General features: G+C 56.3%; 2 protein-coding genes and 1 long non-coding RNA gene across 7 annotated transcripts; 1 reads left to right on the top strand and 2 right to left on the bottom strand.

The window, feature by feature from the left end:
- Nucleotides 1–2,956: 2,956 nt before the first annotated feature.
- TGFB1I1 (transforming growth factor beta 1 induced transcript 1) lies at nucleotides 2,957–9,120 on the bottom strand. 3 transcript variants are annotated; one of them, XM_020893741.2, is made up of 11 exons: nucleotides 9,018–9,120; nucleotides 7,598–7,698; nucleotides 7,421–7,473; nucleotides 7,184–7,326; nucleotides 6,823–6,910; nucleotides 6,586–6,691; nucleotides 6,275–6,469; nucleotides 4,685–4,858; nucleotides 4,340–4,421; nucleotides 3,875–4,023; nucleotides 2,957–3,645 (listed from the first exon to the last, which is right to left on the bottom strand). In XM_020893741.2, exons 1-11 carry the CDS (start codon nucleotides 9,028–9,030, stop codon nucleotides 3,379–3,381), a joined length of 1,371 nt encoding a protein of 456 aa, XP_020749400.2. In that variant the 5' UTR covers nucleotides 9,031–9,120; the 3' UTR covers nucleotides 2,957–3,378. The 3 variants fall into 3 exon arrangements, with proteins under 3 accessions (XP_020749400.2, XP_070317342.1, XP_020749399.2); XM_070461241.1 differs by having other exon boundaries at nucleotides 7,598–7,759; nucleotides 9,018–9,110; XM_020893740.2 differs by lacking the exon at nucleotides 9,018–9,120 and adding an exon at nucleotides 8,648–8,922.
- Nucleotides 3,952–5,921, top strand: LOC139032884 (uncharacterized). Of its 2 annotated transcripts, none has more exons than XR_011485519.1 (2): nucleotides 3,952–4,040; nucleotides 4,707–5,921. It is a non-coding gene; the product is annotated as an uncharacterized lncRNA (long non-coding RNA). The 2 variants fall into 2 exon arrangements; XR_011485518.1 differs by having other exon boundaries at nucleotides 4,029–4,119.
- A 2,071-nt stretch (nucleotides 9,121–11,191) lies between the features above and the next one.
- Nucleotides 11,192–20,005, bottom strand: ARMC5 (armadillo repeat containing 5). 2 transcript variants are annotated; one of them, XM_070461239.1, is made up of 6 exons: nucleotides 17,688–20,005; nucleotides 15,355–15,462; nucleotides 14,455–15,241; nucleotides 13,110–13,606; nucleotides 12,371–12,503; nucleotides 11,192–12,270 (listed from the first exon to the last, which is right to left on the bottom strand). In XM_070461239.1, exons 1-6 carry the CDS (start codon nucleotides 18,163–18,165, stop codon nucleotides 11,451–11,453), a joined length of 2,823 nt encoding a protein of 940 aa, XP_070317340.1. In that variant the 5' UTR covers nucleotides 18,166–20,005; the 3' UTR covers nucleotides 11,192–11,450. The 2 variants fall into 2 exon arrangements, with proteins under 2 accessions (XP_070317340.1, XP_070317341.1); XM_070461240.1 differs by lacking the exon at nucleotides 17,688–20,005 and adding an exon at nucleotides 17,036–17,627.
- Between the last annotated feature and the right edge of the window lie 1,243 nt (nucleotides 20,006–21,248).

Raw genomic sequence — 21,248 nt, 5'->3', positions numbered from 1 at the left:
CAGGGCAGCCAAATAAATAAATAAATAATAAATAAAATATTTTTTAAAGAAGTTACCACTTTGACAATCCCAGTGGGGACCTCTGAGACACTGAGGGGAACTCACCTCAGAATTGATCCCCAGGAACCAGAGAGCTAGGATAGTTATTCACCAATCCCTATCTCTAACTGGTTGGAGGTTCTGAGGTTACAGAATCCCACCCATTCACCCCGGCCCTCCTCCAGACAGAAACTCAGGGAGCATCTAGGGACACCGAGGGTCTGGGAAGTGTCTGCATATGACTTCCCAGATGGGTCAGGTGGATACAGGCAGGGCACCCACAGCATCTGCTTCAGCGGGTGATGAATTTGAAGTGTCTGGCCGAGTGGTCCAGTGGTTAAGAATCCACCTTGCAATGCAGAGGACTCAGGTTCCATTCCTGGTCAAGATCCCACCTGGTCGGGTGGCATAAGATCCCACATGCCATGGGACACCAAAGCCCGAGCACCACAACTAGAGAGAAGCTCATGCGCCACAACTGTGTCAGGTGACCCGACACAGCCAAATAAAATAATTTTTAAAAATGAAGGGTCAGGAAGAAATCTAGAGGTAAGTATCAGAGGACACACTGGGGTTGCAGGCACTTAAAATCAGATCTCTGTGGCTTCCTTGGTGGCTCAGAGGTAAAGAATCCACCGGCAATGCAGGAGCCACTGGAGATGTGAGTTCGGTCCCTGGGTAGGGAAGATCCCCTGGAGGAGGGCATGGCAATCCATGCCAGGATGCTTGCCAGGAGAACCCCATGGACAGAGGAGCCTGGAAGGCTATAGTCCATGGGGTCGCAAAGAGTCACACACGACTGAAGTGACTTAGCATGCACACACCTGCCCTCATCAGAGCCGGCAGAGCACTGCGTGATGTGGCACCTTGTTTCTCTTTGACCGCATCTCCTATGACTCTCCCCTGCTCGCTCTAATCAACCACATCAGCCTTCTTTCCTTCCTTCCAATACACCAAGCTCGTTCCTACCTCCTGGCCTTTGCACTTGCTCTTTCCTCTGCCTGGGGTGCTCTCCTCGCGCTCTTTGCCTAGCGGGCTCTTCCCTCAACCTTCAGTCTCAATGGAGATTATCAGTCTCAATGGAGATATTACATATTCACAGAGGCTTTCTCTGATGCTCTGGTTCATGTACCTCCTTCCCCATCTTCTCTTAGTTCTTATTTTTTTTCCTTCTCGCCTTTCCTCCTCCCCTTCCTTCTTCATTCATTCCTTCATTAGCAAACATTTTTGGAGCACTTACCACCTGCTAGACAGCAACTTGGACACTGGACAGATAACAGCAAAACAAATGTGTCGTTTGACAGACAAACTCCCAAGAGCTTGCCTTCATTTCAGAAATAAACAAGCATGGGACTTCTCTGGTGGCTCAGTGCTTGAGAATCCACCTTCCAAGTCAGGGGACAAGGATTCGATCCCTGGTCGGGGAACTAAGAGCCCACATGCCTAGGAGCACCTAAGCCCACTTGCCGCAACTACAGAGGCCAGTAAAAAAAAAAAAAACCAAAACATAAATGAACAAGCAACAAATACCTGTTTGCAAAAGTGATAAGTGAGGGACTAGGGAGGTGCTATGGGTGGAAACTAGGGAGAAGAACCAGCTTTACCTAGGCCATCAGGGGAGTTTGTTACTTTATCACACTTGTCATTGCGGTTTTGTTTCTTGTTTTTCTTTTTTTTTTCCATCTGTCTCTCCTATGAGACCAGGAATCCAAGGAACGTGTTTCTCAGCACCCAGCATGGACCTAGCACAATATGTAGTCAATGAATTCTTGGGAAATGAATGGCTCAAGACTGGGAGGCAGTTACAAGCCAAGGGATGGACAGCACTCTCCAGGGAGGATTTGTGAAAGAGGAAGAGCCAGAGGCTTAGGAAGACCCAGGAGGGGAGCTTCAGAGAGGAAAGAATCTGGGGAAGGTGGTTTGCCCGAAGCCAAGGCAAAGAACCTCACCTTTGGCTCTTGCCCACACCACAGCTGTTCTCCTTGGCTGTTAGCCCCTCTTTGAGCTGGAAGGGCCTTTGGGGATCCATTGTTTCCAGCCTCAGAGGTCCCTGTAGTTAGAGCAGGAATCTAGGCCCCCTTCCTAGGGAACTGGGCTTACAAAGACCCCTGGGGTTTGGGGATTCAGATGCAGCCTGAACCTCTCTGTACCTAAGAACCCCTGGTCTCACCCTTCTCACAGGGGCTTGGCTCCTGTGTCACCTCCTCCAGGAAGCCCTCCTTGACTTCCAAGCTGAATTAAAGCCTCTTTCTAGTTCGTACAGCTCCCAGTTTTCCTCAGTCAGTGCCCTGACCACCCTAAGTGCCATCTTCTGCTTAAAGGAGATGTTATAAGTCAATACTAGTATGAGAGAAGCTGAAATTTAATGCTCAGATCCAAAGGGTGGGAATAAATTGGCACTTTCAAATGGAGCCCCATCTCTGAGGGTCTTTTAAGAAAGGGGGTGGGACTGCCTTGGTGGTCAGGTGATTAAAACGGCACTTCCAATGCAGGGGGTGCAAGTTCGATCCCTGGTGGGGGAGAGAAGACCCCACATGCTGTGCAGTGTGGCCAAAAAGTAAAAAATTAAAAAAAAATATTAGAGGGGGAAAATCTGGAGACCAAACAGGTGGCAAGGGTGAAGGGAGTGGGTACAGATTAAGTGCTTATTTCGAGAATATAAGGAACTGATGGGTCGGGGGTTGGCGACAGGAAGGTTTGATGGGGCTCCGCTTAAATTCCCGTCCCGGCTGGCCGCCAGCTATACAATCCTGCGCACGTGGCCGGCCTTTCCGGCCTCAGGCTCATCTGAAGGGCTGAGGCTGCAGGCCCGGCTCCCGCCACAAGGCGGCGGCCTAGAGCCCGCGGCGGCCATAGCAGTACAAGGGGCGGGACGTCGCGAAGCGAGCCACTCCCGCGCAGAGACACAGCACCGACGTGACGTGGAATGTGTGTTTATGTAGGTAGAAAAAAGTGCACAGAACAGTGAGGGGCGGGGAGAGGGACGTCTTGGCCTGGCCTCGGATTCGTGGGAATTGCAAGGGCCATCCTCCAGTCGGGGGGCTCCCTCAAGGCTGGGAACAAAGTGAGGGGCTCACGTGGGATCGGTCAGTGTACGGACCCACTTCGGGAGGCGTGTGGCCGTAAGGGTTTGTAGGGCCTTTTCTGAACTCGCCCACGAAGAACGTACAGTACCTTCGGGGCCGGTTCCTCCAGTGGGGTGGGACCTCAAGAAGTCGGGCTGGTGGAGCCCCAAGCTCCAACAGCCAGGCCTTGAGGTCTGGAGAACCCGATCTTTTGTGAGGGGAGGGCGAGGTCTTTGGGGCTGCGCTCTCCCGGAGGGGCGACCCCGGCAGGCGGTCAGCCGAAGAGCTTGAGGAAGCAGGGCTGGCAGTAGGGCTTGCCCGCGCGCTCCTGGAAGGAGCCCTTGGTGAGTGGGCGCAGGCAGAAGGTGCAGGTGAAGTGGTCCGGGTGGAAGCGGCGGCCCAGGGCCGACACGCATCGGCCGGTCACCGGGAGGCCACACGTGGCGCACAGAGACCCGCGCCGCGCGTGGAAATGGTTCTCGCAGAGCGGACGGCCCTCGTGCTCGAAAAAGCTGCCTCCCGAGAAGGGCGCGAAACATTCCTGGGGAAGGGCAACCGCGAAAGGATGGGTCAGCGCCAACCTCCAAACCAAATAACTCCCTTTTGGAGTTGAATAACCAACCCCAGAGACTCCCGCAGCCCCTCGCACCGCCAGCAAGCGTGAAACTCCGCCTCCCCAGGGGTCCCGCTCTGAAAAGTCCCGCCCGATTCCTAGTCCCGCCCCCCCATTGGCCCCTCCCTCCAAGGCCCCGCCCCCCACAGTTGCGCACCCTGCAGACGAAACAGTCCGGGTGCCAGAGCGCGCTGAGCGCCGAGATGTAGTTGTCCAGAATGGGGCCTTGGCAACCCTGGCAGCGCGGCGCGAACAGCTGCAGGAAGTCCCGGCGGCAGTAGGGGCGGCCCTCCCGCTCGTGGAAACCTAGGAGCGGGAACAGAGTAAGGAGGAAGGAAAAGGGTGCGAGGTGGCCCCGGGAGCCCACAAAGATTGGAGACTGGGGGGGCCGGAAGCGGCGCGGTGAGAGGACGCAGTCGGTGGAGAGGGACAGGGTCTGGGTGGGGGCAGAGTGGGAGAGAGTGGGATGGGAATCCACAGGTGGGATAGGCCGGGGCCAGGAGAGAGCAGGAGAAAATTCAGGCCCCTGAGGATTTCGGAAGTCCTAGTAGGCGGGCCCAAAGGGAGCGGGGCTGGATGTCGAGCGGACACGCGACTTTCAAGATGGGGGTCAAGCTCTCACCTTCATCTCCGAAGGGCTCCCCGCAACTAACGCAGCAGAAATGCTCCGGGTGCCAGTGGGTGCCCAAGGCAGTAACCATCTTCTGCGGGGAATGAAAGGGAACACTCAGCGTGCCTCCCCGCCCATTTCCTCTCCCCTCCCACCCTGAACCGATAAATGAGTGGCTTGAAGTATGAGTTGAAGCTGCGGGAGACCTAAGCAGGAACTTGGGAATCAAAGAGCGCAGAGTCCGAAGAGCTGAGGAAGAGAACCCTGGAAGCAGCTGGGTTGGGGATGGAAATGCGTAAGTGGATGAAGCTCTTTGGGTGAAACAGAGGCGGGGCTTGTGGTCCAGGCGGGGCTCACGTGTCGGATGGGTTGATTGCAGAGGCCACATCGCGGAGAGAAGCGCTCGAAGTAGCACTCAGGACAGAAGGGAGCTCCATCCTTCTCGAAGAAGCTGCTGCCTCCCAGGGCGGTGGAACAGCCACCGCAAACGAAGTGCTCAGGATGCCAAGCACGGCCAAGCGCCGTCACGACCTGTGAGTTGGGGTTGAGGCGTGAGTCAGAGTGGCCCTCGGGCTGCCAGATGCCCAGTGAGCCAAGGTTTACGTGGCACTTTTCACATCTTATCTTTGAGAAGTCAGGATGAAGTATCGAATGTCCAAGTCACTCAATCCCAAAGCGATGGAGATTTAAGCCGGTTTCCAGCACAGTACCTTGGGCCCATCATACTTTTTGTAGGTCACAAACATGTTATAATTTCTTTTAAAATTAGAAGAAAAAAATGAGCTAGAAGAAAATTACTTAATATATAATATTAATGTATTCATCTTCACTCCAACAGTCATAAAATGCAATTTATATATTTTTTAATGGAGGAAGGGGCCCATGAAGGTGAAAGTGCTTAGAAAATTCATAATGTCACCCTGCTTTGCTGAGATTGGAAATTCTCAGCAAAATGGATGGCGGTAGGGCACTTTATCTAGCAGGAGGATCTAGATCAACCACTAGGCACAGTTGCTGATAACATCTGCTCAGTCAATAAGCCAAGAACTGGAGCTCCCAAACCAGACTGGTGGAGGAGAAACAGTCTTTGTGGGTCCTGAAGAGATGGTGGGTGGAGCCAATGAGGCTTTTGTGAAGATTAAATGAGATAGGGGACTTCCCCGGTGGTGCAGTGGATAACAATCTGCCTGCCAATGTAGGGGACACAGGTTTGATCCCTGCTCCAGGAAGATCCCACATACCTTGGAGCAGCTAAGCCTGAGCACCACAGTGACTGAGCACGTGCTCTAAAGCCTATGAGCCTCAACTACCGAGCCCATGGGCTGCAACTACTGTAGTTCTTGTGCCTAGAGTTCTGCAACAAGAGAAGCCCCTGCAATAAGAAGCTTGTGCACCACAACTAGACAGTAGCCTGAATCTCTGCAAGGAGAGAAAGCCCACGCACAGCAATGAAGACCCAGTACAACCAGAAATGAAATAAATTGATCAATTAAAAAAATTACATGGGGGTTTGTAAAGGAGCTAGCATAATGCCTGGCACACAATAGGACTAGAATAAATAAAACCTGGGTTGGAATTCTTACTCTGCCACTCACTTGCTGTCTGACTCGGAGCTTCAATTTCCTCATCCACGAAATATGAATAACAATAATACCTACTGGCTCCAAGTGAAATAGGTCTATAGGTCTCTGGGCTTCCCATGTGGCGCTAGTGGTAAAGAACTTGTCTGCCAAAGCAGGAGATATAAGAGATGCAGGTTCAATTCCTGGGTGGGGAAGATCCCCTGGAGGAGGGCATGGCAACTCACTCCAGTACACTTGCTTGGAGAATCCCATGGACAGAGGAGCCTAGTGGGCTACAGTCCATAGGATCGCTAAGAGTTGGACATGACTGAAGTGACTTGGCATGCATGGGTCTCTACCCCCTTACTCGCAGAGCTTCACTTACTTGCCCAGCAATGGGTTTATTGCAGGAGCCACAGAGGCCCTTGGCCTGGGTGGGAACGCCACGGCGGCTGAGGTCAGACTGAAGTAGCCCCAGCATGGTGTCCAGGCTGCCTTTGCTGGTGGGCCCTGGTGGGGAGGGGGCGTCCTCATTCACAGAGCTTGGCACTGGTGGCGGGGTTGGCCCTGAGGCTGGAAGCTGCAGTAGTGAGGACAGGAGAGCTGAGTCAGCAAGGCAGCACAGGTGAGAAGGTCTCAGATGGGTTGAGAGCCATGAATCCACAGTGGTCCACCCCCACTCCTTGAGTGACTCACATGGTTCTGGACACGGAAGTCAGAGAGTGAGGCCATCAGTCTATCTAGCTCCAGGGTGGCTGAGGTGGCTGAAGGCTTTGGGAGAACAGGGGAGGGGCTGGGAGGGCTGTGAAGAACACAGCTTGTGTCAGCTCAGAGTCTCAGGGTGACACTTCATTACTGAAGTGATGCTCCAGTAACTCCAGCATCCAGAACTGACCACCTTTTCCCCAACCCCGCCAGCTGCGCCAGACTCACGGGCTGGGCCTTTTCTTGTCCTCAGGCTGGTCCTCCTTCTGCTCCCCTGCTGTCTCCTTGCTGGATGGGAACTGAGACATTATTTCATCTGCAGAGAGGGGAGAAGGGCACTGGGCCTGGGGCCATGCACTAGCCTCCTTCCCAGTTAAGGCTTACATCCCTTTAGCTGCTACGCTGGGAAGTCTATGCGCTTCCTTAGTGACTTGGAAAGTAAAGAATCTGCCTGCAAGGCGGGAGACCCCGGTTCAATCCTTGGGTTGGGAATATCCCCTGGGAGAAGGGAATGGCTACCCCCCTTAGTCTCTGCCCAGCCCTGCCTTGCCCCCCATCCCATCAAGGCCTGTCCCAGTAACCCTGGTACCTGTTATGTTGAACTGAGTAGCATTAAGTTCCTGAAGCAACCTGTCTAGCTCACAGAGCCCCGTGCCCAAGACACCGCAGGAAGAGGAGAATGGAGGGGTGGCAGGGGCTGCAGGCTTCGGGGACCGAGGCTTGCATACCGTGCTGGGAAAGAGGGTGGGAGCTTGGGTTCAGGGGTGGGGAATACAAGCCCGAGTCTCAATTGGCCATCCCATCCCCCCATACCCAGTCTTCTCACCTATACAGATGGTCCTTGTCCCCAGAGGCTCCTGAAGATTCCCCAGGCCCCATCTATAGAGAAGGACATGTGTGTGGGATGATACGCCTGTACTCTGCCCTACTCAGGCCTGGGTTTCCTTTCCTCTCACCAAACCTGGCCCGAGTGGTTGTCCCTCTCCCCAGCATCTGAGCTCACCTGTGTCAGAGGAGACGTGAGGGGCTCTGGGGGCCGCTCTTTTAGAGCCCCTGACCTTGGCATGTGTGAGGTTGTGGTCTCCAGGTCAGAAAGCAGGGCATCTGCAGGGAGAGGCCGTCAAGGTGAGAGGCTGAGAAGTCAAGGTTAAGGCAGAGACAGGGCCTTAAGAGATCAGAGAATAAGCGTTCTAAGTGGGCAGTACTTGAGGACAGAAGCCACTATTAAGAGTAGAGGTCAAGAATCAGAAGAAATACAAGGCAGACCATGGCAGAGATGTGGAAGGGCAGCAAGGACTATTTACGGACACAACATCCCACGTGGCTCTTCCTGAGAGTCATTTACAAACTCATCTACCTGACTCTTTAATTCTCTGAATCTTCGGTAATGCAGTCAAAATTGGCTCTTCCCTGGAGGCAAATTTGGCTCCACCCCAAATTGCTCAATTGGCTGTATGCCTGACATCTGCTTTCTGATTGGATGCTCTTTCTGCCACACCCCCTACACCTAAACAGGCCCCTCCCAGCCCTGGCCCACCTCCAGATGCCACTGGGCTCCGCCCTATGCACCTCATTGGTGAGTCTGGTGGGACCTGCTTTCTGATTGGTTTATTCTTCAGTACCAGTGCCCGTTACTCATTCTGAGCAGCACCCCCTACTGCAGGGTGCTGGAACGCCTTCTATCCCACGGAGCGCACAGCCTTCGTGCCCCAGTTCCAAAGGACAGGGAGGATGAGATGCGTGAATCCTCCTCTCTGCCCCAAGTCGGAGGGACAGACAGCACCACCCCCCAAAACACACAACCCAGCTTCCCCCTTCTCCATCCCCAGATCCAGAACCTTTGAACTCTTCACCTTCCAGATTTAAAGTCCCTGCCCCTTTACTCTGCATCCCTGAGCGCCTGATGGAATCCTTGACCTCTCCCTGGCAGCTCAGCACCCATCTATTATCTTTCCTTTCTGCCCCAAGGACCTGACCCTACCATACTAAAGGGCCCTTAACTCTTTCCTTCCCCAAACCCTAGGGCAAGCCCATTTTCTTCTCCAGAACTTACTGTCATAGTCTCCCTTCCCGACTATTTTCCCAGTCCCTGGACCCAAGGTCCTTTTAACTCCTCCCTTCCCAGAGCTCCTGAGCCCAGGCGTCCGCAGGCGCTGCACCTCCCTGCCCATCCGTTTGCAGCCAGCGACGGGGGAGCGAAGTGAAGGAAGAAGGGAGGGAGCGACCAGTCTGGCAAAGGCAGGAAGGGAGCGGCAGGAAGAGGGACGTGGAGTCGGAAAGGAGGCACCGGCAGAGACCAGAAGCCAGAAGACCGGGAGGCAGGGATGGAGCGATGCCGGGAGTGCGAGGGGGCCCCAGGATGGGGAAGCGGGTCCAGGCAGTGGTGAGGGGCTTGGGGACAAGGGGACCCGGACCCCACTCACCCAGGTCCTCCATGACGGGGCGCGGGCAGACCGCGCGGGGCGAGCAGGGCGGGGGCCGTGTCCGGTGGGGGCGGGGGGCGGGGGACGTCCGGGAGCTGGAGGCCCAGCCGTGACCATGTAAGGAAGCCGGGACCCGCTGGGATAAGGCTGTTGTGGGGGGGGGGGGGGGGGGGGAACGGGAGAACCCGGGGTGGGGGCCTGTAAGGGAGGGAGGGCCCCGGCCCACCCAGGCCCAGCCCGCCTGCCTGCTGCGCAGACGGCCACACCCCAGCCTTGGCCTCAGCTGCAGGGAGCCCCAGGCGGCCAGAGTCAGAGTAAGAGAAGTGGCTCCTCCAGAAAAAGCCCGGGATCCTCTGCTCAGGGAGACTCTTAGACTCAGACTGAGGCACCCAAGCCCACCTGCCCCCATCCCCAAAGTTAGTACCTTGAGTCCTAGACAGAGCTTGTCTCCTAGACAGAGCTTGTCTCCCACCCCCTGCTATTCCCGGAGGATTTCTCTAGACAGAATTTTGGAGTTGGAGGCGGTGGTGATGTTCTAAGGATCTGTCAGTTCCCAGGTTCAGAAATCTTCCCTAAGAGACTGTGACAATGACATAAACAGAGGTCCCCAAAGGCACACAAACTGGATACAAAGAAATCTCTGAGAGACAGAGATGATAATCCCATCCATAGACTGTAAGGCATAGTTGGAAACAGACATACAGACACAGCTAAACAGAACCTGAGGCCCAAGTCCCACGCAGACTCAGGAGAAATGCTTCCAGGCAGCTAGACCTCAGCCAACTCTTCCCTGCACCGAGATGACCCAGACCTGTCCCCCAAGAGCCCTTTCCCAACATACTGGTGAATATAAAGAAAGCAAGACACAGATTCTGGCCACAAAGGAACAAGAGGCTTCCCCTTGACCGAGAAATCAAGTTGGAAATGAGAAACTCTAGAGATAGGTGTGGGAGGACACAGCAGTGCTGCAGACAGACTGTGGGTCTCAACTCAGACACGGGTCGAGAAGTGAGCACTGGAATGGCAACTCAGGGGCCTTTTAAAAAATACTGATGCAGGGGGAGGGGGCTCCGCTGGGAAGGAGAGGACATATGTATCCTTATGGCTGATAAGCATTGTTATACAGCAGAAACCAACACAGCATTGTAAAGCAATTATCCACTAATTAAAAATAAATTTAAAAAATACTGATGCCTAAGGCACTCTCCCCTCAGTCCAATTCAGTCAGAAAGGGCCTGGGCATCAGTACTTTTAAAAAAGTTTCCTGGGGAATTCCCTGGGGGTCCAGTGGTTGTAAAGGACATCCTGAGAACAGAGACCTGGATACTCTCAGAGGCAGCAAGGGGTCCCCTTGGCTTCCCAGAAGTTAGTGGACGGCCCCAGTCCAGGCCCTGTCCTCACAGTCAGGCTGCCACCTAAGTGGTCAATGATCTGGGAGCCAGGCTTCTGGAGACCATGCCGGGGCAACCAAAGCAATATCAGCCTAGGGCTCCAGCTCCCTCTGGGCGTGACCAGTGGCCTCAGGGACTTGAAGAACACAATAGTCTTCTCTCAGAAAAACAGCAGGACACTTGGTCCAAGAGATGAAAATGGACCCAGAGACAGAAGGTCCATGATGGGTGATGGGTGATGAAACAATAGTGCCAAGGTCTTGGACATCCATCCCCACCCACACATCCCCTCAGCCCAGATCAGGGTCTGTATCCAGCTGGGTGGCTGCCTGAGCAATGAAGTAGCCTGAGCAGGAAGCAGGCTTCCCTTGGGGCCCAAAACCACATCCTCAGGAGCAGCCTGGCAACTGCAGCATATCCAGGGGCTCCAGGAACCTGCACATTGTTACTTATTAAACTCCTGAACACCAAGGTTGGCCTGTACTGAGACACAGTTGTTGTTTAATTGCTAAGTCATGTCCAACTCTACAAGCTCCACCAGGGTTCTCTGTCCATGGGATTTCCCAGGCAAGAATACTGGAGTGGGTTCTCATTTCCTTCTCCAGGGGATCTTCCAGACCCCAGGATTGAACCTGTGTCTCCTGCATGAGCAGGCAGGTTCTTTACCCCTGAGCCACCAGGGAAGCCCACTGAGATAGATACCTGGACACAACCCTGCTGCATGGGTTAAGAGGTGCGGGTACTCCCACAGGAAAGGAAGCAGAGACACCACACAACAGGGGAGCCGACTCCAAAGCTTTTAATTCCAGCTCCATAAAGCTGGGCCAGGCCAGGTTCCTGGGGCCCTGGGCTGTTCTCCATCTCGAGGGCCCCATGCCCAGACCCTGGCCTTGGCTTCTCACTCCTGAGTCTTCAGACCATCACCCAGGGCTCCAGGTCCATCCTTTCATGGGCCCTCGACGGTGAGTCCTTCTGCTCAGCCTCCTCCCATTGAGAGACCTTCTCCTAGCTAACTCATCCCTGGGTCTCCTCCCAGGATACATCAACAGTCTAGGCTGGGACCCTTGCCCCCGGACTCCACCCCCATCACCACAGCCAGTAAGGCCTCGGTCAGGGGCCCGGCCTCCTCACCAGCTGCTTCCACAAGCCCCACCAGAGCCAAGGCCCGCTTCCGGGGGCACTGCTCCGGCCCCAGGGTCCAGCGCGCGCAGTGGGCAGCCAGCCGCGGCCGGCCCAGGCGGAACACCTCCCCCACAGACTCCGGGCCACCCTGGGGTCCCAGGTGGATGCGGCCCACGGCTTCTTCCAGCTCCTCCTCCAGCCCTGGCAGCAGGAAACGGCCAGCAGCCTCCAGGGCCTCCTCAGCCTCGGAGCCCAGCAGGGGCTGACCCGGCGGAGGGACAGGCCCCAGGGCGGCCCCACAGCCCCGGCAGCCATGCAGGTGATGCAGGATGGGCCAGGCTGCGCTGGGTGACAGGCCTCGGAGGGGCACTAGGTCCATCTGGGCTTCGGCAAAGCTGCCAGCCAGCAGGGCCCGGAAGAAGGGGGAGGCGGTGGCTGAGGCAGCTCGCTGAGCAGGGAGCCGGAGGCCTGAGTCCAGCAGGAAGTGGAGGTCGGGGGCTGGCACGGGGGCTGGGCCCAGCAGAGGTTCATAGAGGCAAGGGGAGGGCGCGTCTAGGTCCAAGGGGATTGCAGGTAGGAAGGCTGGGCTCCCTGTGGGAGACACCAGGCCTTGGAGGCAGGAAAGGGAGTCTGCGGCGAAAAAGAGGAAGAGCGGGTGTGGAGCAGGCCGGGTGAGCGCCGAGAGGAGCAGCCGGAGGCCGCCCTGGTCCAGAAGTAGCCGGCGCCACAGAGAGGGCTTCCTTTGAGGGGAAAAGAGAACCTTTCAGAAGGTGGAAAAGGGCGGGGCTGGAGAACAGCAATCTTGCGCCCGCCCCCGCGAGGTACCCACGTCTCCCTCACCGACAGATGAAGGGCAGGGTCAGGGCACAGGCCACACGGTCCTCCGGGCTCCCAGAGAGCAGCAGGTGGGTGAGGGCCCCCACTCCGAAGGGCGACTCGGCTTGCACTGTTAGGTTCTGCAGCAGCATCTCACCTGCAGGGGTGGGCGGAGCAGGTCAGGTTGGGAGCTGGAGTGGGGCTGGGGGTGGGCAAGAGAGGCCCCTGGGAAGAAGGAGGGGGTGACCCCAGGGCAAGGCAGAGGATGATGACCGCAGGCCCCAGAGGGTTGGCAACCCAACACCAGGAACTGGAAGGTTAAGGGCCAGAATAGGAAGTGGGATGGTCAGGGAATGACTCTGGGCCCTCGGGGGCTAAAACAGGGCACAGAAGACTGGGCAGTCCCTGGCAGGGTTGGAAGGGGGCTTTGGGAGGATGTGAGCCTGGGAGGATGAGACGCCTGAGACGCAGTTCACATCAGTGTTCCCAGTGGAGTCAAGGACAGTGCAGAAGTTAGGAATACGGGGGAAATGAGAAGAGACTGGGGAAGGAGAGGCAGATTCTAAGCTGTTCAGGCCAAACCTGGTGCTGCGGTCCCTGGGCCCCAAGACACAGTCAGAGGTTGAAGAACTGTGTGTGAGGACAATGGAGGAGAAGGGAGTCCTTCCGGGCCACCAGCTGGTGGCTGAGGTTCGCAGGGATGGCGGTGAGAGAGCGGGCGAGGCGCAGTGGGAGGGGAAGGGTGAGGGGGCGCGGGACCCACCCAGCTCTCGGTGCTGGTGCTGGCTGCGGCGAGCCTGCCGGCTGCGCAGCGCGGGCCAGTCGTCGGGGGCGACGCCGAGCACCAGCCAGGCACGCAGCAGCGCTGCCCCGTAGCTGCGCACGAAGGCCTCGAGGCAGGCGGGGTTGCAGGTGAGCCGCGCCAGGATGCGCAGTGCGCGGGGGCTCGGCGGGCCCGGCGCGCCCGTCACGTAGGCCAGTAGGCCGCACAAGGCCGGGCCGGTCACCAGCGCCCCGCTGGGGTCGGGAGCCTGGGAGAAGCGCGACAGCAGCAGCAGCGCCGGCCCCTCGCGGCCCCAGGGCTCCTCGGCTGCAGAGGCGGTGGGGCTGCGGCCAGGCGGGCGCACGGCGCGGGGCGTCCGCAGCGAGGTGGGGCTGGTCAGATCGGCCGGTTCTGGCGGCGGCGGACAGCACTCCGGGGACCAGTCGGGAGAGATGTCTCCCGGGCCTGCGGCATAGCCCTCGGAGATCAGCCAGGACCTGCAGAGGGGAGAAAGGACATGGAACCCGGAGCAGAGGGGAGGGAGCAGGTCAAAAGATGGGTCCTCCGAGAGGTGACTGAGGCAAAAAGAGACAGCCTGAGGGGGACAGGGGAAAAAGGGAGGGAATCCCAACACCCACCCACCCCCATTCAGCAATTCCCCACTGCCTATTGCCTAGTGCATGCTAAGGGCGTTTCAGGTACTACAGAAAAGCATCAGCAAAAAAGGTCATGACCTTCTAGAGTTTCTATTCCTCGATGTGAAGTGATACTTGTGGACAAAAATAAAAGGGAACAGAAACACGGAGGGGTGGGGGAGGGGAAGGTGGTAAGGAAAGAGCTGACATTTTAAATCAAGTCCCCATGAAAGTAAGATCTAATCAAGGCATCTCAGAGGAGGAGTGCCCTGGGCACAGGGAACAGTAACCAGAGGCTCTGCATGCACACACGCACGCAGGCTAAGTCCCTTCAGTCGTGTCTGACTCTGCGACACTATGGGCCATAGCCTGCCAGGTTACTCCGAACATGGGATTCTCCAGGCGAGAATACTGGAGTGGGTGGCCATGCCCTCCTCCAGGGGATCTTCCTGACCTGGGGATTGAAGCGGATGTCTCTTGCATCTCTTGCATTGGCAGGTGGGTTGTTTACCACTGTGCCACCAGCAAAGAGCCAAGGTCAAACAAAGGTGGCTCCAAGAAAGAAAAGGTGTATTTGGAGTCCTGAAGGTGGTCATGTTCAGTGAGAACAAGGAACTAGGAGTCAGAATCAAAGTCTTACGAAGACAGAATGGGTGGGGGTCGGGTGAGTGAGGGTAGTGAAGAGGCCCCACCCCACAGCATTAACTCACTGGAGGCTTCGGAAGCTTCCGGCCTCTGCCCGCTCAGGGGTCCTCTCCTCAGGGAAGTCCCAGGAAGCAGCTTCTCTTCCCTCTTCTTCCTCATCGCCAGCCTCACCACACAGCTGCCCGGCCAGGAGAGGTACCAATCCCAGAGCCTGAAGCCGGCCCAGAGCCCCTGTGTCATACAGGAAGCCCACGAGGGCAGCCACCACACGAGGGTGCCAGGCGCTGGCACGGGGATCCCGCAGCAAGCCCATCAGCAGCTCCAAGCCCCCGGCATCTCGCAGCCGGGCCCGGTTGATCGCCTCCCGGCACAGCAGACACACGGCCCGCACCAGGGGCTGCTGGGAGGCTGGGCTTGCTCCGTTGAGGCCCCGGCGCCGCCGGAGTTCACCCAACAGCACCTCCACGCCCCCAGCATTGCCCAGGGCAGGCCGCACCAGGCCCTGGGCACACAGGTTGGCGAGGATCAAGATGGTGGCCTCACGCACGGCTCTTTTGGGATGGGAGGCCAGGCCAACCAGTGGGCCGAGTCCCCCACCCAGACTGAGCTGCTCAGCACAGGCCCGGGAGCAGCCTCGACTCAGCTCCAGGAGGGCACGGACCAAGGCCAAGGTCAGCGCGGGATCTGGTGCTGCAGCCAGAAGTTCAGCCAGTGGGCGCACTGCTCCCTGCTGGGCCAGGGCCAGGCGGTGCTGGGGTGAGTCCGCCAGGTTGCGGAGGGCGCGGACCACACTCTGGCGGCACTGGGAGTCCTGGCAGGCCGTCAGGCTCTCCACAAGCAGGGGAACAGCACCTAGGGGTGGGGGTGGGGGGAGATGGAGGGTGAGGGAGGACAGACCCCAGCCCCCCTCCATCCCTTCTTTCATCCCCAAGCCCTAGCTGGCTCCACCCTCAAAGCCCACTCACCAGCAGAGTGGATGTCCCCGCAGCTCTCAGGTTCCATGGCTAAGTTCCCCAGAGCACGGGCAGTTCGGTTCTGGATGCTGTCTGTCTTCACACACTGAAGAATAGTCACTGCAAGAGAGTTTGGCCTCTTGAGGGTTCTACCCCTTCTTGTCTCTCTCGTTAATCACCTCAAGAGTGGCCTCAGGACAGGGCGCTCAGGGCCTGGGATGACCCTGAGGGATGGGACGGGGAGGGAGGTGGGAGGAGAGTTCAGGATGGGGGACGAATGTACATCCATGGCTGATTCATGTCAATGTATGGCAAAAGCCACTACAATACTGTAAAGTAATGAGCCTCCAATTAAAATTATAAAAAAAAAAGAACGTGGCCTCAGAGAGTCAGGGAAGGCCTCCAGAATAGGCCTAACACTTGCAGGATCTGGAAGGTTCAGTAGGTAGGTGTTTGCTAGGTGGATGGTGGATGGGAGTGTTACAGGGCATTTCGGGTTTGGTAGCACCCCTTGCAAAGGCCCGGAAGTGAGATCTAGTGTTTATGCTATGACTTCACGAAGGGCCTTATAAGGTCAAGAGATGAAGACTTGAATGTGAGGGCACTGGGAGCCATACAGGGTTCTAAGAATGGACATGACATGATATAGATTGGCAGTCACGAGGAGAATGGATTACAGGGGAAAACAGTAAGGCAGAGGGAGCAACCCAGAAGCTGTCACAATAGTAAGAAGATGGGTTGACCCAGATACCAGCACAGCCCAGCACAGTCTCTGAGCACATGATGGAAAAAGGCAAAGCAGCGGGATGGATTCAGGAGATATTTAAAGTACAGAACAGTGAATGAATGATGGGAGTTATACACTAACAACAAAACTTATATATTTTGAGGACTTAATGTGCCAGGCCTCTTGTAAAATACATTATGGTCCAGATATATTTTATGAAAACTGAAAATAATGTTTTATGTTATCAAAAAAATAAAAGATTTCACAAAAATAGGCCTAAGTTTATAGCTAGCAGGCAATGAAGAACGCTGTGTTCACAATGTTGCCACTAGAAGGCGCCAATTTAGCTAGTAAACAGAAAAGCTTGCTATCTTGAGTTTGTTCTCACTTGAAAAACTGAAATGTAGACAATGCACAATATTATATAAGTTTCGTGATCTGTTGCTCAATCATGTCTGACTCCTTGACCCCAGGGACTGCAGCCTGCCAGGCTCCTCTGTGCATGGGATTTTCCAGCCAAGAATACTGGAGTGGGTTGCCATTTCCTCCTCCAGGGGATCTTTCAGGCCTAGGGATTGAACACACATCTCCTGCATTGGCAGGCAGATTCTTTACCACTGACCCACCTGAGAAGTACCATTGTATAAGTTACAGATGTACAGTATAGTGATTCCCAAATTTTAAAGGTTACATTCCATTTTTAGTTATAACACTGGCTTAGGGTTTGTTCTAGTTTTTTTGGCTGTGCCTGGAGGCTTGCAGTTCCCTGACCAGGTATGGAACCTGGGTTCCAGCAGTGAAAGCACCAAGTCCTAACCATTAGACCACCAGGGATTTCCCAAAATTTGTTCTTATTTTGCTAGTTTTTAATAACTGGGAGTACCCAGTTCATACTTTGAGTATCTGTGCTCCTTCTTTGTATTTTATTTTCTCCCTATTCCAATTTTTTAAGGCAGTTATTATTACCTCATTTTGCAATCCTCTGACGGGTCTAGCTGACTGCAGAGCCCACTTTCTGAAGCACTACACCTAACATCTGGCTCATCCAGTGGGGTTTCAGAGCTCTGCACAAGGCCAGACACTGCAGGCACTGAGCGCCTGCTCTGAACGTAAATGAAGACCAAGAATCATTTCAAAGTCACCAAATAACCCTCTGGCCTCCACCCTGGTGGCTCAGAGGGTAAAGCGTCTGTCTGCAATGCAGGAGACCCGGGTTCGATCCCTGGGTTGGGAAGATCCCCTTGAGAAGGAAATGGCAACCCACTCCAGTACCCTTGCCTGGAAAATCCCATGGATGGAGAAGCCTGGTAGGCTACAGTCCATGGGGTCGCAAAGAGTCGGACACGACTGAGCGATTTCACTTCACCAGCCCAGATGCGAGAGAGGTGATCCTCAATCAATACCCAGGTAATTAGCTGTAATTATCGGATCTAGGAAGGCTAGCATATCATTTCTAGAAAGAAAAGTGACGTCACGGGTCTCGAAAACAAGAAAACTGAGGGCGCTGCGCCTTCCTAAAACACAGTCGTCCAGGTTGCAGCACAAAGAACTTGAGACTCCGCCCAGGCCCACACAGAGATATGGGTGGAAACCTAGGAAGTGAGGGTGGAGCACTTACCCAACGGGAGAATGCCTCCGAGTCTGCGCACTTCAGCCCGGCACGCCCCTTCCGTACAGCAGTTGGCCAGGATGCTGATCGCCAAGTCCAGCGTCTTGCGCAGGCGCGCTGGTGGCGCGGGTGTCGCTGGCGACGCAGCAGAGGGGGCGGAGCCCGGCGAAGGGGAGGGGCCAGAAGAAGCCGCTGACTCGACCGACGAGGGGGCGGAGCCTGCTCCAGCCTGGGACGGGGCGGGACCCGCTGCAGCCGCTCGCCGTAGCAGCGCGAGAAGGGGGCGGAGCCCGCCGCGTGCCCGGAAGCGCTCTATTCCCCCGGCTGCCTTGACGTGGCGCGTACGGAGGGCTAAGAGCGCACGGCCCAAGGGTGTCTCGTTGGTAGCTGTGTCCTTTCCCCCACCTAGACCCTCCCCGGCCGCCGCCGTGAGCTGCGCGAGGCAGAACGAGAGCGAGTCCGTGGGGGTTGACTTCGCAGCCGCCATCTTGGCTCAGGCCTAAGGCTCCGCCCCTCTCCTCGCCGCTCATCCAAGGGAGCGGAACTGGAAAAGAGGGGCGTGGCCAGCACCGCCTCTCTGACGCTTTTTAAATAGCGCCGCCGCTGTTCTGCAGGTCGGAAGTTGTAGTTCTCGATCCTGGTGCTCTGACTTGCAGAGTCGCAGAAAAAATGTTGAGAGTAGTGGTTATCTAATCATTGTGAGAGCCCTAGAGGCGCGTGCGGTGCATACTGGGATATGTAGTCTGCGCCAAGTTTAACACGCCTAGCTTAGGATGGATGGGAAACTCTAAAGGGCCTCAGGTGGACCGGTACCTCCGACCTTGGAGTCTCGGTAGGGTGCTACTCCAGGTGACGTGTCTACTCCGCCCCCAGCGTGTTCTTGGCAACGACAGCTCGCTTTGTCGCCCCCTAGCGGTGGCCGGGGCACTGAAGTCTGCGCTGATGGACTCAGAACCTCGAGCCGAGGAAAATGTCAAGTGATAGCGGCTGCAGATAGGAGCATTTGCTCCGCCAGGTGAACGAGAGGGTTAAACCCACAAAGACCGTTCGCTGCCACTTCCTAGAATGGCACGAGCTAGTGGACATTTCCGTTTCCGGTGCTGGATTCCTAGGTCCCGAGTCTTCAGCTCTGGTTGTGCTTGTGAGTTGAGTGGTTGGTATCTAGGAAACGGGACGCTCTTCCGGCTATGGAGTCGCGGGCTCCAGAAACGGCAAGGGAGGACTCCGACGGCGCCGAGCAGCGGGGGAACCGGTTGTCTGGATCCCAGGAAATCCCAAGACCCGCCTTTGTTTGCGGAGTAGTTTCACACAAGAGGCCCTTGGTGTCGTCGGAGCAGCCGGCCGCCTGGGAAATGATGCTGGGCCTGGGTACCTATGTAGGTCAGTCTCTGGCCCTGGGGAGGGAGAAACTCCTGCCAAGACCAACTCTCCTGCGGTCCCTGGAGCCTTCGAGTGCCAGCAGTGTGGATTGACTGCAGCCTACCTCCCCGATCTCAATCATCACCAAAGCAGCCACGGTGGTGGCAAACCCTACTGCTGTTCCCAGTGTAGCAAAAACTTCCGACGGGGCTCAGATCTGGTTAAGCAGCACGGGGTAGAAACTGGCGAGCAACCGTCCCCCTGTCCCCAGTGTGACTGTTGCTTCAGCCTGAGCTCTAACCTCATGAGACACCGTCGTTCTCACTCAGGCCTCCGACCTCACAAGTGTCTGGAGTGCTAGGAGCCTGTTATTGGCCGCAGCTCGGACACCGGCGGGGACACATGGGCAAGAAGCCTGACTCTTGTGCCGAGTGTGGCAAGACTTCTTGTGTTAGCTTCAGCCTGATCCAGCACCAGCGCACGCGCACGGGGGAGAAGCCCTACAGCGGTGGGGGACTGTGGCAAGCGCTTCAGCCTCAGCTCCAACCTGGCGCAGCACCAGCGCTCCCACACCCGTGAGAAGCCCCACCTCTGTGTCTGGTGTGGTGACCGCTTTGGGTGCAGCTCTTATCTGCTCAAGCACCAGCGATCGCACGCGGAGGAGGAGCAAGAACTTCACCCACAGCTCCGACTGCCTAAAACACCAACTCACCCACAGTGGAGAGTGACCCTTCAAGTGTCCTGAGTGTGGCTGTGGCTTTAAGGAGCGCACCCAGTTCACCAAGCACCAGCAAGTCCACGTGGGCGAATGACCCCACGCCTGCCCAGAATGTGACAAAACCTCCTTAAACACAGTGCTCGCACACAGGCAAGAAATAAGTGCACCAAACTCAGCTGCAGCAAGAGTTTTGTAGACAGTTCAAATCTGCTGCGGCACTAACACTCCCGGGCCAGAAACCTTAGGCTTTGAGCCAGCGTGACAGGAGCTTCCGCCAGAGCTCTCACCTGTTCATTCACCAGGGGGCGCACCGCGGAGAGAAGCCCGCCGTCTGCCGGCAGAGTGGCAAGGCCTTTGCCCCCAGCTCCCGACCTGGGCCAGCACCAGCGGACACACCGGGGTGGCAGCCCCTGCCGACACCCCTGGCTTAAGTTGCAGCCCAAACTTCAGCTCTTACTTTGGTGCACTCCTTCAGGAGACTGAGGGGACCAGAATTTCTCAGCGGGGCTGCTGATTTGTGGGCTGAATCGGGGAAGCCCAGGCTGGAGGAATTGGGACAGAAAAATGGGGTTGGGCATGTTCTCAGAGGCCCTGGAAATGGGACTCCAGCTGGAGGGAGAGTTTGGGGATGGAATAAACTGGCTAGGTTGCTTTAAGATGCAAAGCACCTTTGGCAGCTGCTGATCAGATCCCTTCACAGGTTCAGGGAGTGAGGGGGGTGCATCACACAGGAGCTGTGGCTTCCTCAGCCCAGGAGAATGGGGCCAGATGCCAGGCAAACCCCCATGAGGAAGACAGTGGAGAAGAAGGAGGTCGGGGAGGGCCTCACCTCCAGAGGGCACTATAAGGAAAGGTGTGACCTAGCACATGGCTCAGAGAGGTTGAACTGGGGACCACTAGGTGAGATCTGGGGTATATGATCTCTTTGAAAGAACTGTCTACAAGGTGAAGCTGCTGGGACCCAGGACCAAAGCAACAGACCAGGAAGCCTGGTGGCATTTCTAGGCGGGGGCAAAAGACCAGAGGTTGGTCATCTGTCCCTTCCTCTCCTTTAGCCTTTTCCCTCGAAGGTTTCCCAGGTTCTTTCTCTGATCCCTCAAAGAGGAGATGATGGTGACAATTTAGAGTGCCCAGACACTGGGGACTGGACAGAGCATTGTAGTCTGACCACCATGGGTGGGCTGCCGATGTAAACAAACCTGGTTCTGTTGGTAAAAACAGTCTATGGGAGCCTGAGGGAGGCTTCTTGAAGCACAGCACAATGTGTGCCCAGAGCAGAGGCTAAGCTGTGAGTCTCTGCTCTCCCTGTAGCCGGCTGTGTTCCTGGGAGGGGCACAGAATGTAGCCCTTTTGAGGTTGGGGGAGGCCTAGTGCCTGCCCCAAGGAATCATGAGACCCACGCCTCTGGTGACTTGTCCTGAAATCTTGCCTCTTACCAGCTTGGTGCATCTAGAACTGTACCGCAGAGAATAAGGGCCAAAGAGAAGGGATGT

Source organism: Odocoileus virginianus, chromosome 33 (genome assembly GCF_023699985.2).
Source record: "Odocoileus virginianus isolate 20LAN1187 ecotype Illinois chromosome 33, Ovbor_1.2, whole genome shotgun sequence".
Classification (NCBI taxonomy): domain Eukaryota; kingdom Metazoa; phylum Chordata; class Mammalia; order Artiodactyla; family Cervidae; genus Odocoileus; species Odocoileus virginianus.
Note: the sequence above shows the minus strand (reverse complement) of the source record. Positions and strands in the feature narration are given on the sequence as shown.

Excerpts from the sequence above, each read along its gene's own strand:
- ARMC5 (XM_070461239.1), bottom strand. The coding sequence starts at position 18,165 with ATGGCGGCTGCGAAGTCAACCCCCACGGACTCGCTCTCGTTCTGCCTC. Across the intron at positions 15,463-17,687 it reads CGGAGGCATTCTCCCGTTGG|TGACTATTCTTCAGTGTGTG; the intron begins GTAAGTGCTCCA and ends ACTCTCTTGCAG. Across the intron at positions 12,504-13,109 it reads GCACCAGCACCGAGAGCTGG|GTGAGATGCTGCTGCAGAAC; the intron begins GTGGGTCCCGCG and ends CCACCCCTGCAG.
- TGFB1I1 (XM_020893740.2), bottom strand. The coding sequence starts at position 8,765 with ATGGGCAGGGAGGTGCAGCGCCTGCGGACGCCTGGGCTCAGGAGCTCT. Across the intron at positions 6,470-6,585 it reads ACTTCCGTGTCCAGAACCAT|CTTCCAGCCTCAGGGCCAAC; the intron begins GTGAGTCACTCA and ends TCACTACTGCAG. Across the intron at positions 3,646-3,874 it reads CGGACTGTTTCGTCTGCAGG|GAATGTTTCGCGCCCTTCTC; the intron begins GTGCGCAACTGT and ends GCCCTTCCCCAG.